Source organism: Orcinus orca, chromosome 3 (assembly GCF_937001465.1).
Source record: "Orcinus orca chromosome 3, mOrcOrc1.1, whole genome shotgun sequence".
Taxonomy (NCBI): Eukaryota; Metazoa; Chordata; class Mammalia; order Artiodactyla; family Delphinidae; genus Orcinus; species Orcinus orca.
The window spans coordinates 27,261,716-27,278,725 of record NC_064561.1 but is presented as its reverse complement, the minus strand read 5'-3'; the positions used below and the strand labels follow the sequence as shown (position 1 = coordinate 27,278,725).

Below are 17,010 nucleotides of genomic sequence, written 5' to 3'. Positions count from 1 at the left end.
CCTCCTCTGCCCCAACACATCCACATCCATGTCTAATTTTTGCTCAAGCCCCAAAGGGTAACTTTTTAAAAATTTCCTTTATGAGATTTCCTTTCTTTTCTAGCTCCCACACAACGTATGTCCACCTCTCATGATCCTTAGCAGTTCTCACATTAAACTATACTTTTTTACGTAAAAGACTGTAAGATTCTGGAAGCAAGGTACACATCTGATTCTGTTCTGTATTCCCCACATTACCAAACAGTACCTGTTCGATTACATGTTCAATAATAAATGAATAAAGCTATTTATCTGCCTATTTGCATAACAATTAGTACCTCAAATAGACGGCCATTACACAGTATGATCCCTTAGATTTTGAAAATCAAAAGGCTAACAAGGTTCAGAAAAATATCCCTGTAATATTAAGTTTGAATCAGAACTAACATGAACACATGGTTCATTTTAAATATACGTCTTAGGTCTGTCCACTGAAAAGGTCTAGAAGCAACAACAACCCACCAGTATTGATTTTGTTTCTAAACACCATTCCCCACTAAAAGGAACCAGAGCTTCTTGGAGAAATGGTTGATTCCTGATATGCAGGGAAAAGTAGAAAACCAAGAAACACACCAAAACTGATGGGCTCATGTTAAAAAGGAAGCAGGAGCTATCTTGAAGGGGCTCTCATTAGCCAAATCTGAACATCAATAAAGATTGTAATTGTTAACACAGTGAATAAATAAAATCCATGAGAGTACGGTGACACACAAAAGGAAGGAGGAGAAACGAGATGGCCTCTGTGAATGCTAGCTAACAAATATAGACGAAACAACAGAAAACCACAATTCTGTAACTTACATTGTAATAACTGATTTCAGGCTCAGGATGCTAAAACCACTGGGTGAAAGGCTGTAATGGAACAGGATATTTACAAGGTGCCAAAATATTATCCCATAGTCCTTTGTAATAATAGGGGATAAAACTGTACCTTAATGGAGAGATCTGGCTGCTGCCACCTTAGTCAAGGGATCAAAATTAGCATAGCTCATAATGGGATAACCTATCATTAAGTGCCTCCCGACATGACTCAATGCAAAGTACACTTCACCTATGATGAAGCATTCTTGTCACTCTTATTAAATGGGCTGCAATCAAGCCTCTCACATAACTTCCAGTTTACAGCAAGTATAGGAGCTAGAGAAACGAGTTAAGTAACACCATGAAGAAATATTCAGACAAGTGAAGAATGCTGCACACGCTACAGGACAACTAACTGAGCTGGACTCTTAAAAAAAAAAAGTCAATTCCAGGAGAGGGAAAAGGGCAGAGGGACAGTTAAAACAAAAAGAAATTTAAAAGACATCTACAACCAAATACAAAAGGTGTGTTTTATTTGGAACTTGGTTTTTTTTTTTAAAGAGGGGGTGTTTTTTAAAATATTGAACTGAATATTTGTTATTATATTATGGAATTACTTTCATTTTCTTAGATATAAAAATAGTATTGTGGCTTTATATATGTATAAAATACATATGACTATATTTAATATTTGGTTATATATGGAGATGTATACTATATACATGGTGTGTGTGTGTATGCACGCTTGCTTTTAGAGAGAGACTATCTTAAGAGATACATGCTGAAATGTTTAGAGGATGGGGTATCATGTTTGCAACTTACTTTCAAATTGTTTAACAACAAAAAAGGGTACTTATTTGGGGAGAGAAGGACAGAAAGGGGAGGAGAGGGACAGAGGAAGAAGGGAGGGAACGGACGAAGGGACGACCAAGGAGGGGAGCAGACAAATGATCCAAATACAGCAAAATGTTAACTGTTGAGTCTAGGTGGGGAGAGTATACAGGTGTTTGTTGTACTGCTTTTTCCCCCAACTTTTATATATATGAAATTCTTCATAATAAAAAGTTATGGGGGAAAAGAGAGAACAACTTTAAATGCAACCAGCTTAAAACCAATGTAAAACCTTGAGAGTGTCAGGAAATAAGAGTACTCTCAAGCAAAGCCTGCGAGAGTGTAAATTGTTGCCATGTGACTGGAGGACAACGTGGCAATGTCTATCAGATTTTTTAAAGCACCTATCCAGTGACACTCCCAGGAATCTGTCCTGAAGATATACTCCTCCACATGTGAAATGACATACACGTCAAGTTATTTTTTACAGCATTATGTATAACAGCAAAAGACTGGAAATCGCCTCTATCTGTAACAGCCCAGACTGGTTTCACAAATTATGGCACATATAATAAATCAGCGTGCATCTTTTAAATTATCTCTTCAAAAAACATGAGAGTTCTTTGGAAACTGATATGAAAGATGACCATGTCATATTTTACATAAAAAAAAATCAAGGTGCAGAATAATGTGTATAGCACACACACACATATATGAAAGCTACACAAGAATGTGGTTGAGTAGCTGGAGCTAAAGAGAAGTGAGACTTTTTTTTCCTTACTGTGTACTCCTTTTTGTACCTTATGAATTTTGTACCATAGACATATATAATGTATTCAAAAAAGTTTTTTGTTAAGTATTGATTGACTTCAGCTGTAATGAAGTCTTCACATCTCCATGCTTTCATTACTAAAACCTAATTACAGTGGAGTTATGTAGCACACCTGGGAATAAGGGTCTGCAGTCAGTACATAAGGTGAAAACAGCATATAGTAAAAATCTGCCTTAAAAATCTCTTAAATATATGCCACACTGGACCAACACACCATCTCAATCATTCCTACACAGCTAATTTTCATACCAGCACTTGAACAGTTTGCTGTTTCTTCAACTGACTGGCTTGTACTTCAGCCAGTACAGCTGGCTTGTACTTCAGCCTCATGTTGTGATGTTAAAAATGTTTCTTTAAAATACCATAATCACACTCATCACAGCTAGATGAGAAGCATTCAGGAATTGAGACAGGCTGAGAGAAGAGCAAATTTCCATTCCCCATTTCACGTTTGGTCCAGAATGTTCACTGTTTAGGTTAGTTTTCCCTTGCTTTTGTCACCAGATGTAAAGAAATGAATTTGATAAATGTATGAAAGATGTGTAGTGACAACATGGTGCTTTCTAAAATACATTTCAAAAACAGTACCTCTATTAATTAAACAAACCCCTACAGTGGAAAAAAATATCACAATCCAAATATAATGGACTAATTTGCTGATTGGGAACAGGCTGTAACAATCCCCAGATCAATGTGAGAAGGACAGAGGAGTAACACCTCTTGAGAGACATCACATATGATCTCATAATCTGAGCTGTAGCCCATTCCTTTATATTAGCATTTCCATACAGATATATAGATTCTTCAATCTTTACTCCGAGTTATCTTCTAACTCCAATAAGTAAAGTTAGCTATCACTGAAGCTAAATAAAAACTCCCAAATCTTTCTATCCCTGCTCTCTCTGGTGAGCGCCAGATCAGTATTCCTACTAGATACTTCTCCTTTTAGAGGATTCACCCATAGGCTACTCAAATTCACTACAAACTGAACTCATTCTTTCTCCTCCCTCCACTCCCCCCAGTCTGTTCTTCTAGTATTCCCTATCTTGGAAGAGAGAACAAACAACCATTCTGGCGCCCAAGGCAAAAATCTAAAATTATACTATATTCCATCCATCTCTTTCTCCTATAACCAATCCCCAAGTTTGGTAGGTCCTGCCACCTACATCTCTTTTAAGCCCACCCCATCTCCACCATGCCCACTGTCAATGCTTTGGTTTGCCTTCATCATTGCACACTTGAGCGAACTGGTCTCCCTGCCTTGAGTCTCTTCAATCCATCTTACAGACACCTGAAAAGTTAACTTCCTAAAATGCAAATTTGGTTACATCACTCTTTCTATTTTAAGAACAGAAGGATCAAGAACAAGTCCCAAAGTAATGATATAGTAAGCTAAACACAAGCTCATTTAATAACATGACATAATGCAAAGAGAATGTACTACCAGGCATATTTTTTATGAGTATATTCCTATTCTACCCCACACTATATGACCAAATTAAATAAGCTATTAAGTGTGTTTCAGTAGAAAGAGGCCTTAGGGAAGCAAGGAAAATTCAACTGCCTTCTTAAAGAGAGTCAAAAATGAACACAAAATGGATCCTAACAGTGATAAAGGTGCCTTAAGGAAAACAAGGAGTTTCCCAGACCTAAAAAACAAGAGTGCGTTCAAGCTGAATGTAAATATTAACATGCTTAAAATGAATGCCGTAATCAGAAAAGGATTGTGGAAGTAAAAACAAGCAGAGAAGCTGAAGGAAGACAGAAAAACCATCCATCCCTAAAGTAAAAGCTGAATGAGGTTGTCTCAGTCCCAGGCCAGCAAATGTCACTTCCCTGGTCAAGTCCATGCTAACGAAACCACGTGACTATGATCTGACCTGGTAGGTAAAGTCTACCCACTGGACAAGAATATTTCGGTCATTTGGCTTGAGTCTTCAGTTCCCTCTAAATATCTCTTCTCATTTGAAAAACTTAAACTGGCATGTTAAGTAGGATCTAGTAAGGAAGTCTACCTATCAGAAAAGTTTATATTAATCATGCCAACAAGCACATATCATTATAAATTAATAAACTGGAATTCTGGCTTTACACATCAGTCTTGCACAGCTGGTTAATGAATTTAAGTCTAACCGTGGGATAAGGTGCTGGCTTTCAGCATGCTGACAAGATCAGATTTCTAAGGGTGTTAAATCCAAGACCAGACCTAGGATGAAGGTAAATTCTATAACTGTATTTGTGGCTATTAAAATTAATTAAAATTTAAAATTCAGTTCTTCAGTTAACAGAGCCACATTTCAAAATAGCCACAAGTGGCTAGTGGCTACCATATTGAACAGCACAGATAATGAACATTTCCATTATCCAGAAAGTTCTAACTGGACGGCACTGTTCTGGAAGACAACCTTAAACTAACCCTACTGTGAGTCCTCTCGGGAAACAGGCTGAGATAGTCTTGGATGGCTAACACAGAATCTGAGATCTAGACTATTCTCTACAGAAGGTACGAAATAGATACTCAGCAACCATTGTTTCCTTTCCCTTTGCAATGATTTTTTGAAATCAGAATACAGTTTTAGTCTTCAGGATTTCTGCCCCTCTTTTTATCACTGGATGGTATTTTAAACTTGAGGCACAGACATTAGAAGCACATTCTCTGAAACGAAACTGCCTAGATTCATGTCTCATCTTTGTCTCTTACTAGATGTGTGACCTTGAACATGTTCCTTAACTACTCTATCCTTCAGTTTCCTCATAACTAAAGTGGAAATAAGGGTACCTACATCATTGGGTCACTATGAAAATGAGTTTATACATGTAGAGTGTTCAGAATTGTGCTCAATACAGAGTAACTGCCCATTAAGTGTAAACTACTACTACTTTTCCTACTACCACCACCCTGAGAGCTCTTCACGTGACAAGCGTGAAAAATACTCAACTAGAAGAAATACTAACAAATATAAAAAGTAAAACATGGATCACAAAGCCAGAGTGTCAGCCTATGATAAAAAGGTTTTTTTTTTTTTAAGGGTAAAGGAAATGGGTAATCTGGAGTGATTAAATACCAGAAAAAGTCATGGGTTGCCTGACAATGTCTTACTTGTAAGGCTGATAAACCAGAGATCAAAAGAAGTCTACATAGGGACTTCCCTGGTGGTCCAGTGGTTAAGACTCCATGCTCCCAAGCAGGGGGCCCAAGTTCCATCCCTGGTCAGGGAACTAGATCCCACATGCTGCAACTAGAAGAGCCCACATGCCGCAACTAGAAGAGCCCACATGCTGCAACTAAAGAGCCTGCATACTGCAATGAAGATCACGCGTGCCGCAACTAAGACCCGGCGCAGCCAAATAAATAAATAAATAAATATTAAAAAAAAAACATGCTAAGAATGTCACTGTTAAAAAAAAAAAAGAAGTCTACATAATAAGCTACTGAGCTATTTAAATAACCAATAAAAAGTAAGGAGGAACTGAGAAGATACAGGTTTGAGTTCACTAGACCAAATGATACTTCCCTATATAAAACACATTTTGACATGCAAATGTATAGCCTCTCTTATACTTCCTAAGTTACCTTTAGGTTCACTTGGTGACTGACTAAAGATCTTCTAATCTTTTCATTAAGAAGGGAGAGCACCAGATACAATTAAGATACCATGCTAAACAACGATCCATCATGTGTTCTCCAAGTGAAAACCCACTGTAGAAAACCGCATCTTACTCTAACAGTATATAGACAATATGAAAATCCTGAAGTTGAAGTACAAACTTCAGCAAATGTAGTCAGATGGAAAGAGCCAGAGCTCTGGAGACACACAGGCTCAAGCTTAAGCTTGGCCTTGCCATGTACTAGCTGTATGACCCTGGGCAAATTGTACTTAATGCTCATGAGCTTCATTTTACAATCTGTAATATACACGTAAAGCAGGTGCCAACTAAGTAAGAAATATATGTAAAGAGCTTACAATAGTGCCTGGCACTTAGTAGATGCCCAGTAAACAGCAGCTACAGTAAGTAAATCGTCCTGAGAAGACCCTCCAGGAGTCCTAAGAATAAAAGACCACTACTTTACATGGTAAATACAAAAATTATTCTGACCAGGTAATAACTATAAATCATGAGATAATGCCACAAAATTGTCATTTGCTTTCCATAGTTTATAACCTATTCCTCAAACAAATGTCCCTTGTTTACTGTACTGTATTCCCTGTTAGGCTATGACTACAAAACTTTTGGGCCTATTTAATAAAAATAACTGCATTTCTTACACTGAAACAAAGTTTTTACTAGCAAATACCTTCACTAAACCACACCCAAACATGAACACTATGAATAAATGTCTAACATTTCTTCTTTCTCTATTATAATGGAAAAAAGTAAAGAAATTTTAAGTTTCTCTCAGTGAGCTGAGTTCTACATAACAAAACAATACAGGGTAATTGCTTACCTGGACAATATTTTGTACTTCAGAGCCACCAATCCAGAATGAATGGGGGTATTCCCTTTCAGACTAGTCTGAGAAAAGACAGCAGTCAAGCAGCTTCCAAGATTCTTTCCGCTTACTGTATCCAGCTTTCTTCAACAAAATCCCAAACATGCACTTCGGTAACTGTTGAAAGACAGAAAGCAATCCATACACCCACCATGGCACCAGCGGCAAAGGACAGCCACCAAGAAATGGAAGGGTCAATGGAGTGGTGGATCTGAAGCACAGAAAGAGTTACAACCCTTGAGTCAGCTATTTGGTATAAAAGGTCTGTAGTAGCACTGCTCATCTCTGTGTTGAGAGAAGGATAAGAAATTCTACATAACAAAGAAGGAAACATCCCTAATACTATTATTTGTTCATGATAAATATCATGCAATTTCCAAATGCATGATAAAAATTTCTTCTATTATGCACATAAATTGTCCCAGATCATTCAGCTGCAATGAATTTTATCCATTTTCTAAGACAGCTCCTCTACTACTACAGAAACTTTGTCAGCCAAAGTTAATATAGGAGGGCTCAAATGTCTCCCAATCAAAATATGTATTTAAGCACCTAACAAGAAATCTTTTGGTTTGCCACATATAAGAAATCAAATCCTCACATCTCTCAAATCTTCCACCCTCAGCTGAAATACAGGACATTTTAAGACATGTGACATAACTTCAAGAGTAAACTTCTGACTCAATAAAGGCCAATCCCCCACAATGGCCAGTCACTGGGTAAATTAGGGAAAATAATAAAGAACACTAGTAAACAATTTACTAGATAACACCTTTAAATACATAAGCCCACTCCACATTATATCAACATTCTTTTATTACCATACCAACTCTTCCATTAGACTGTAAACTCTAAACAAACTACGAGGGAGAGAGAAAAAGACATTCAACAGGATGACATAGATAAAAACTTAAAAATCCAAAGACTGTGAAGCTGCTTGCACATAAATTTGCTTCTTCCTCAACTGTCACACTACTGCCAAAATGTTCCGGCAGTAATTATAATACCTACCTTTATTGAAGGGTTACTAATGGGCCAGGCCTTTCACATTCATTACTCATATTTAATTCTCAAAAAATATGAGAAGAAATAACTTGCCCACAGTCCCACATCTACTAGGTGGTAGAGCCCATGCCCTTTTCACAGAATACTGTGGCCTCCCAAGTCCACAGTCCCTGGATCAGAAAGACCATGATTCCTGGGGCAGAAGAAACCAAGCTTTAAGCTAACTGACGTCAGAAGGGAGAACCACAAAAATACAGAAGAGTTAAGTATTTCAGCCTAGCTGAACTAAAATACAACTGAACTTGTTGAGCCATCCTGAAAGGGCTGACTCCCCTGATGTAGCCACTTAAAAGCATTTCAGTAACAAAAAGCCATGCAATTCTAAGGCCCACAATATTAATTTTATAACAAAACACATTATAACGTTGCCCAAGCAGACTTTGTGTTTAGCAGCAAAGATGTGTCTGTGACAAAGAATCCCAAACCCAGTTGAAACCAAGGAATTTTTAAATTCCAAGATCAATAAATAGTCCACAGGCAAAGACTAAAGATGTTCTGATTTTTCATGTTACAGGCAAAGCAACTGAGGTGACTGACTGAAGTACAAGTCTAAGATTAACCTCTTCATAACAAATGGGTGGAAATATCTTAATACCCTCAACTTAAAGGCATTATTTGAGTAAAATCACAAGCAAAGAATAATTGCTCAAGCTCTTCTCATTACTCTAGAGCCTAAGAATAAACTAAAAACCCAATTTTGACAAAAGCTGCTAGTGGGCTAGTAGTTAACTGCTAGAGCAATATACTCTGCTTTTCAAAGTATAACTCACTGCTATAACCAAAATGCCGAACAATTATAGCAAAACACAGCCACAACAATTTGACTAACGGACTCACTCCTGAACCTCTTGCGTTGTCAGGGCTTTTTCTTGTATTAGTGAGTTAATTTTCCCCCTTCCCTTCAAATAAACATTTACTGAATGCCTAATTGGTGGCAGGCCTTATGCTAGAGAAACAAAGATTAATAGATGCCAGACCAGGAATGTAAGGACTGACTTCTTCCTGTCCCCTGCCCCTTTCTCTCTGAGTCTCCTAAGCAATCACTTCACAGAACCAAAACATATTTTATTATTAGTTCCCAAAACTGGTTAAGTGATCTGAATTTAACTCTCAAAAAAAAAAAAAATACTCAGGTTCCTTTTTCTTAACAGCAGAGCTCTCATTTTTCTTTTTCTTCTGTGGATCAGAGGTTTGCTATTAGAGAATGGTTTCCTATATTCATTGTACTTAGGTATTTGCCCATCTCTCTACTCAGTCATCTTTTTCAATTTACATGTTAATGTCTCACTGTTTCTACTTCACTGCTTTCCATTCTGTGAAGGTCTTCATTGTTGACTAACCCTGAGAGGGAATTTCCTAAAAAATGTTTCCTGCTGACATCACTGAACTCTGCAATCTTTGAATTTTGTTAAAACAATAATAAGATCCAGGTTAGAGATACCCTACTGGACTGTCAGGTCTTCCTGGCTGGTCTCTCATTTGCCTACAAAGACAAGCTTCCTGTGAGGCAATTGCGATCAGCAGAAACTGAACTGAGGGTAACAAGCACTTTCTTGACCAACAGGTTTTTCCCCTTTTCTCAACTAATTCAATGAACAACAATACAACTCAGGAGGAAATCTTGTAGGATAGTCACCACTTATTCTGTTAAAGGTCAAAATCACCAGCTTTGCTAAAACAAGAATAAGAATTTGAAAATCCTAATTTCCTTGTCGAAACTAAATTGATCAAACATAAATCACAAAGCTCAATGTTAATATGAACAATTACAAGTCTCTTTCTACCAGGATACCTAAAACAGGGTTAAGTGGGTTCTCTCCACAGGTAGAGTACAAGTCTAATTATGGCTAATTGGTAGTTCTTAGTAATTGTAACAGTACTTCCCAGATTTCCAAGACAGTACTTATTCTGTATGATTTCATCATCTCCTCCAAAGATGCCTCGTTAAATGTATGGCTAAAAGCAACTGAATTTTAGGCCTCTGTAAAGCTTCACAATTAAATACACACACAAATCAGGGGGGAAAATTTAAAACCTTCCTCACATCATCTGTCTTGATTGTGCTTTACAAAATATGGTCCCTGTACTTGTGGGGAGAGTTAGCTTGGCAGGTAGTTGCTGAGAGACAAGTCTTTGCAAGGTCCTTTCACATGCATCTCTCATAATCCTCCCAGCAGCAATACCTACATTTTCTTATTTTTATACATAATGAAATCATACCAGAGTTTAAACGTTAACGTTCTTAAGGTCACACAGCCAGCAAGTGACAGCTAAGATACAAACTCAGGTGTTTCACTCTAGAGTCCATGCCCTTTATGCTAAATCACGCTTCTCTAAGGTCACAGCATCCTTAGAACTTATCGACTGTTTGGCAAGTTCACGTCAACAGATATAAAAGGAGTTTGGTTTCCTCAGTCCTTCTATCAGCCACTCTCTAGGATGTATATAAATCAATCTGTATGTGTATAAAAGTCTGTAAATAATGGTTAAAATGTCTATGAATGTCTGTGTACCACATCCCACCTTCCTTTTCCCCTTAGCAGTCTTTCTCGTCTATCTATCTCCACCTTTGTCTTAAGATTATCAAAAGGAAATCTTTTTTTTTTTTTTTTTTTTTGCGGTACGCGGGCCTCTCACTGTTGCGGCCTCTCCCCTCGCAGAGCACAGGCTCTGGACGCGCACGCTCAGCGGCCACGGCTCACGGTCCCAGCCGCTCTGCAGCATGTGGGATCCTCCCGGACCGGGGCACGAACCCGTGTCCCCTGCATCGGCAGGCGGACTCTCAACCACTGCGCCACCAGGGAAGCACCAAAAGGAAATCTTAAAAAGTTTTCACAGCATGGAAAAAAAACTAACGTTAATTTAAATCAATACCTACTGCACACCCAAGTGTGAAGTGTAGTGAAGGATTCAAAGGACAATCAGATACAGCCTCTGGAAGAGAAGCTTAGACATGATCAAACTTTTATGATACACAGGAAGGTCTGATAAGTCCCATAAGAGTTAGGAACAAATTATCGTAAGAACTAGTGATATAGGTGAGAATTTCCAGAAAAGAAGATGGCTAAGATACAGGCAGACAGCAATAATACACGCAATCAACAGGAAAGTTCAACTCAACATTTACTGAACACCTACTACAAGAGGCACTGTGAGGAGTTTATCATTTAATAGGGGACACAAACAGGAAACTATAATACAAACCCAGAAGATGTTCACTGCCACAAGATAAAGTGTCAGAACTCATTCATTGAACGACGATTATCATATAGGCAGTGCTATAGATAAAAAACCAAAATGGTATCTGCCACCATAATATAAACTGACATCAAAAAGAGAAGGCATCTAAGCTGTGTTCTGAGGGGATAGTACTTCATTAGCATAGGTGGAAGAGAGGATTGTTGAGATCTGACCTAAAGCAACTTGGCCAGAGCACCAACTATTAGGTCCTTCCCATAAACATCAGTAGCCTTAAATACATGGGTTTAGGTCAGTTCGTATCAGTGCTGACAAAGGAAACAGTGAGCAGAATCTGAAGAACCACAGATCCCCACGCTTTGGCTGGAATATAGAATAAGTGAGGAATGTGAGAAGAAAAAGCTGAAGAGAGGCTGGAATTTGAATTACTAGGACTTGAAATGCTTTCTTTCCCTTAAACTGTAAATATCACCAGATGGAAGCCAAGATCCCAGGTACCTCACAGCACAGAAAAGTTTGTTTCTAGAATTCATAGAACCAAACAGTACTACTCAGAGAAATACATGTGCTGTCCTGTAAAGCTATGTAATGGGTTAGCGATTCTTCTGTGCTATACAGAACTCGCAGTTTTCAGGGGACAGCAGTCAGGGGCCAAAGAGTGGCAAGACTTGTGAGCAGGATCATGTTTATCCTTGTCAAATCTGAAAGGACATCTAACCTACTCCAAAATCAGGAGTAAAAATTGATAATATTTGAGCCACAGCCTCTTGAGGCAGGTCAGTGAGGTCTATGCATATGCATGTGATTTGTTTCATTAGGACCCTACTTAAACTTCTGTCTACTTTATCTGCATTTGGTAAATCAACACATGGCTAGTGGCAGATGAGGGTAAGTGACGGTGACAAAGTAAGACCCAATTTCTTAAAGGAGTCACTAAACAATCTCACTTATTCCACTTAGAAAGCCAATGACAAGGCGGGGTGGGGGGACACAAAAAGATAAAAAGATAAATATTTCCAATAACGTCACTTAGTTTCTTTCATCTCCTTGGACTTGTGGCCTGTCTGTACTTCAATAGCTCTAAAAATAGATTTGATATTACAGCTTCTTAATAAGATCCAATATATTTTACCTATATCACTACATTCGACAAGTAATATAGCCATTTAGAGATAACACAGAGGGGAATGACTCACTTAAGGTCACTTAGCAAAGAAGGGAACCATTCAGAGGCTAACAACAGAGTATAAACTACCCATTACTTGTGTAAAGGGGGGAAGGGGTACGCTCACACCCACAGAGGAAGCAGGATTATCTTTCCCAAACTTTTAACATTAACTTCTGCTATCTTCTAATAGGAAAGACTAACCATCTTTTTCCAATTAGCAGCTATGTGAGTGCTTTCTAGTAATAAGTGCCTGAACATAAAACTCATACTACTTCTAACTCAAGTGTTAAATATCATGTGACACACAATGCACAGGTTTCATTCTTTCCGGTGAAGTCCACCACACTAGACAAAGTCTGGTGAACTTTTGTGTATTTCCAAATGGATTACTACTTTTCTACCTCATTAATAATAAAGCTAATTTTACCAAAGTCAGAAGTTTGAAAAACAGTCCCACAAACTAGGTACAGTACTGGGCCCACATCAAGCCGCCAAAGTCATTTGGTGGTTAAATTATTCACTATCAGCAATCGTAAATTCAGTTGGCTCGATCAAGAGTTTATAGTCTATATTAAAGACTGAATCCTACGAGGTAGGTCAGCTGCAGAAGCACTTTTTGTGGACCTGGCCACAGGCAGGGGTAGGAGTCACAATGGGGGTTATATTTTGAAGATTTAATTATTCTGCTATCACCAGTTTTACTTCCTAGTAAACTAAAAAACTGCAAGAAAAAAAGAAAGAATCAAAATCAAAGAAAGTAGAGGAATGAAGATTAAGAAATTGGTGAAACCCAAGAACTGTTTCCTTTCTTTGAAACAGCAAGCTCTGGAATATCAAATGAAAGTTATCCTGTTAACCATTAAGTACCGAACTGGTACAGGCAGCACAATCACAAATATTTGAGTACTGAAGCTGACTCATAAAATTCTAAAAATATTTCATGCTTTAGGCTTTCAAAATACCATCAGTTTAACCCCTCCCCCTCCTTTCATCATGTTATTTTGAAATGTAAATGTTTTTAACCTAGTTCTGGAAACTCTAATTAAAATGCAGTGAATACAGAAAGCCACATGCAATTAGATTTCAAGGCATTATCATTCCTACATCTGATCCTGGATTTAGTAAATCAGTTGTTAAGTACCTGTGCTATCAACTACACTAAAATAAATACATATATGTTTAGGAAAAGAGTTGCCTAAGAGTCTTAACTGCTTAACTGATAGCCCTTTGAGGGAATATAAAAATCCGTTTATAAAAAGCCATTGTAAAAAAAAAAAAAAAAGCCATTGTAAAAAAAAAAAGCCATTGTAAAATTGATCTAGAGAACTACTTTGTTAAATTTTCTAAGAATCCCAGTTTATAACGTCCTTGAAAAGGCTGAAATATCTTTTCAGGTCATAGACAAGTACAATCATATAAAATCAAAACTTATGAGCACTGGATGCTAGTATATTTAGGCCAGAAATTTTTTTCTACATCCATTCAAAGACATTAAATGGATTACACTGTACTTACTCTAATTCTTTTGCAAACAAATACTATTTATTTATTTAGGCCACACGGTGCAGTTTGTGGGATCTTAGTTCCCTGACCAGGGATCAAACCAGGGCCCTCGGCAGTGAAAGCACTGAGTCATAACCACTGGACCACCAGGGAAGTCCCTAGTTATTTTTTAAATGAATGGAAATGGAAGGAGCACTGAACAGCCAATTTCAAAGAGGTACCAAGTTACAATTTTTTGCTATGCAGTACTCCTCCTGTTGTAAGTACATGTATTATACACACATAAGAATATGTACTATGTAACTCCAATTAAGATATTTTACCAAAATAACCCCATACAAAATTTGAAGAATATCAAAGGCTTGACCTCAAAAGTTTGATAAATTGTACTGAAAGGAAAAATTACTTAATAAATGAACATCAAAAACTCATAAGTATCAGTATCCCTTAGAAAGCAGCCATACGTGCACATACCCACACACACACACACACATCAGAAACTACCAGAGCTTTTTTTCCCTCTAGTTTTCAAGACTGCTGGAGAAATCTAGTGAATTATGCAAAGGACAGCAAATATTAAGCTGCCTCTGTATTTATGCTACTGTACTTCCATTTTTAAAACATGCATCTCAACTCCCCAGATACCATCATCCACAGAAACCATGCAGCTATCCAACAGACTTTCAGTGTCACCATTTATTATTTATAGCATTAAATGGGGGAAGTGGCTCTGATGTCACCGACCCTACCCAGTGGAATCACTGACTCAATAAACATTTTCACACTGGAGAAAATCTGGCTAGGAAAACATTTTGCTGTGTTAAGTAGAGTCTTTCACCTTTCCTCTCAACCCTGGGGTAAAAGTTGTTACTGTGTTAGGAGAGATACAAAGAAACTGTCAAGGTTTCCACAGGAGGAAAACCTGAGCATGTCCGTTTGCTGAGGCAAAGACTTCCCCCTCCCAACCCTCCGGAGCCCAGTTTGATTTCCCTAACGCTCAAATTGCCATATTTTACTTCTTCCACCAAATCATCCACCAAGTAGGAAATTCTTCATTTCTACTAGCCACTCTCTCGTGGTCCTGTTTCTAAAAACCCGTTCTGACTCAAAGTCCTAAGGCGGAAGGGGGCTGGGGTGTTCGCGGGGCCAGGAAGTTTGGCCTAGCTACCAAAGGTTTCTAACAGAAGAGTGATCGCCGCCCCAGGGCCCTAGGACACCCCCCCTCCCCCTTTTTCTAGAAGAAAGAACTGGCGGCAGTGACGAGGACAACCCCTCCCCCCTCCTCCCCAATTTCCCAAAGCAGCTTTGGAAAACGTGAAGTTACAGTTTCTCTTTCCTGGGAGATGGAATCCAGAGTACCTGGGGCCTTGCTATGCAAACATCCCTCTCGGCCGAGTAAGAAACCCTTTGTCCGAGAAGCCGGACACCACAGGGGGCCGGGAAAGAGGCCCCTTATCGGCCACTTCTTCAAATCCGAGAGCTCTCCACCTCCACCCCTGTAGGGCCTGTGCCGGCATCCTCATAGCCCTAGGTTGAAGACAGGGTGCTGAGACCCCTTCTAGGACGCGGAGGCCGAGGCCCTAACCGATCTTCTCGGTACCCTCTCCCATCAGCATCTCACTCGGCCTGAGTGGGGCTTGCAAGAGCGATGCAGGCCTGGACCGGAGAAACAGAGAAAAAAAGAAAGAAAGAAAAAAATCCCTTCTAAAGGGGGAATAAGATGCTAGAACTAGTGCGAGCTAAGGCCACAGCATAAGCGAGCGAGGGTCGTTCGAGACATGGGCCAAGAGACAGGAGGAAGGGAGGGAGGAAAAACGGGGGGGAGGGAGGAAAAACGAGGGGCATGGAGGGGGCCGGGCCAGGTCCGGCCTGAAATCTCGAGGGATCCGGAGGAACCGCGCCGGGCCGGAGGCCAGGGAAGGCGGGGGGCCCAGGTCCCGGCCGAGGCAGCGAAGAAGGGTCAGGGCCGACCTCGCGCGGGAGGTGGGCAGGCCCGCCCGGAGCCGGACGGACGGAAGAACGGACGGTCCAACGGCCCGCACTCACCATGAGCTCGATGGTCTTGTCCTCAATCACCGAGTCGGGCTCCATGGCGGCCCCGGCGGCCCCGCCTCGCTCTCCCCGCGCAGCAGCGAACAGCCCGGGCGGAGGAGGCGACGGCGGAGGCGGCAGAGGCGGAGGCGGCTATCGCACCCACTCTAGCTGCCAGCCCGCCCGGGCCGCCGGCAGCTCCGCCCTCCCCCTCGGCGAACGCAGTACGCAGAGCTAGGACTACAGCTCCCAGCAGGCGCCGCAGGCCCTGTAGAGCGTTGTGGGAACGAGAAGCCGACACCAGGCCAATCTCTCCTGACAGCTCGAAGCTGAATTCTGAGCCGAAAGTAGCACTGGACTGTGAATGCGAGACGTGCAGACCTAAAGAATTAAGGGGTGCCTCAAGGTGGGGCCTCGGGAGCGATACGACTACATGTCCCAGAAAGCCCTGCGCTCGGGTTCTCTTTCCGGCTAGTTTCTCCTGACTTCCTGGCAGCCCAAGGCTACCCAGACCCGGACGGAAACTCGGAGGCAACTCTTCGCTTGACAGATATCCTGCGTGCGCGACTGATTTCCGCACATGCGCGGTCGGTGTCTGCAGGGCACAGGACGCCTAGGTTGCGGAGCGGCTGGTGCGCTGTCGTCTGTGGTAGAGTGAGGTGTTGGCGACAGGTGGGTTCTAGATACTTTTGGAGGGGATGGTTTTGGGGCTCAGGTGTGGGAGGGGGCCAGCGAAAGAGAGAAGTTCGGGCAAAGCTCTGAGAGTATGGGCGTCCCGGGAGGGAGGGGTTTGGAAATTTAGTTGGGGAAGAGGAGGTTTATGGTCTGTATGCACCACGTACTGGGAGGAGCTGAGAGGTGAAAGGGAGCCTGTGTATATTGAGCCCCTCTTATTCATTTGTTCAGAAAATGTTTTTTAAACTTCCAGCCTCTGCCGGGTACCAGTCTAGGCACTGGGAATCAGCTCTGAGCCTTACAGACAAGGGCTCTCTTCTTATGGAGCTTAATTCTAGTGGGGGGTGGGGGGGGGAAGACAGGCATTAACCACAA

At 40.5% G+C, this 17,010-nt stretch overlaps 1 protein-coding gene across 8 annotated transcripts in view; it reads right to left on the bottom strand.

Moving 5' to 3' along the window:
• FBXW11 (F-box and WD repeat domain containing 11) overlaps positions 1-16,278 on the bottom strand; it is a 132,556-nt gene extending 116,278 nt beyond the window's left edge. The window contains exons 1-2 of one of the 8 annotated variants that reach the window (XM_049708097.1): positions 15,976-16,271; positions 6,951-7,112 (exon numbers count right to left, since the gene is read on the bottom strand). Coding sequence is in view for 5 of the 8 variants with exons in the window: in XM_033432071.2 (XP_033287962.1) it covers positions 15,976-16,020 (45 nt within the window). In the remaining 3 variants the exon portion in view is untranslated. Of the gene's footprint in view, positions 1-6,950; positions 7,113-15,975 lie in introns of all 8 variants that reach the window. The other 7 variants (XM_033432072.2, XM_033432074.2, XM_033432071.2 and 4 more) reach the window with 7 other exon arrangements.
• Positions 16,279-17,010: the final 732 nt, after the last annotated feature.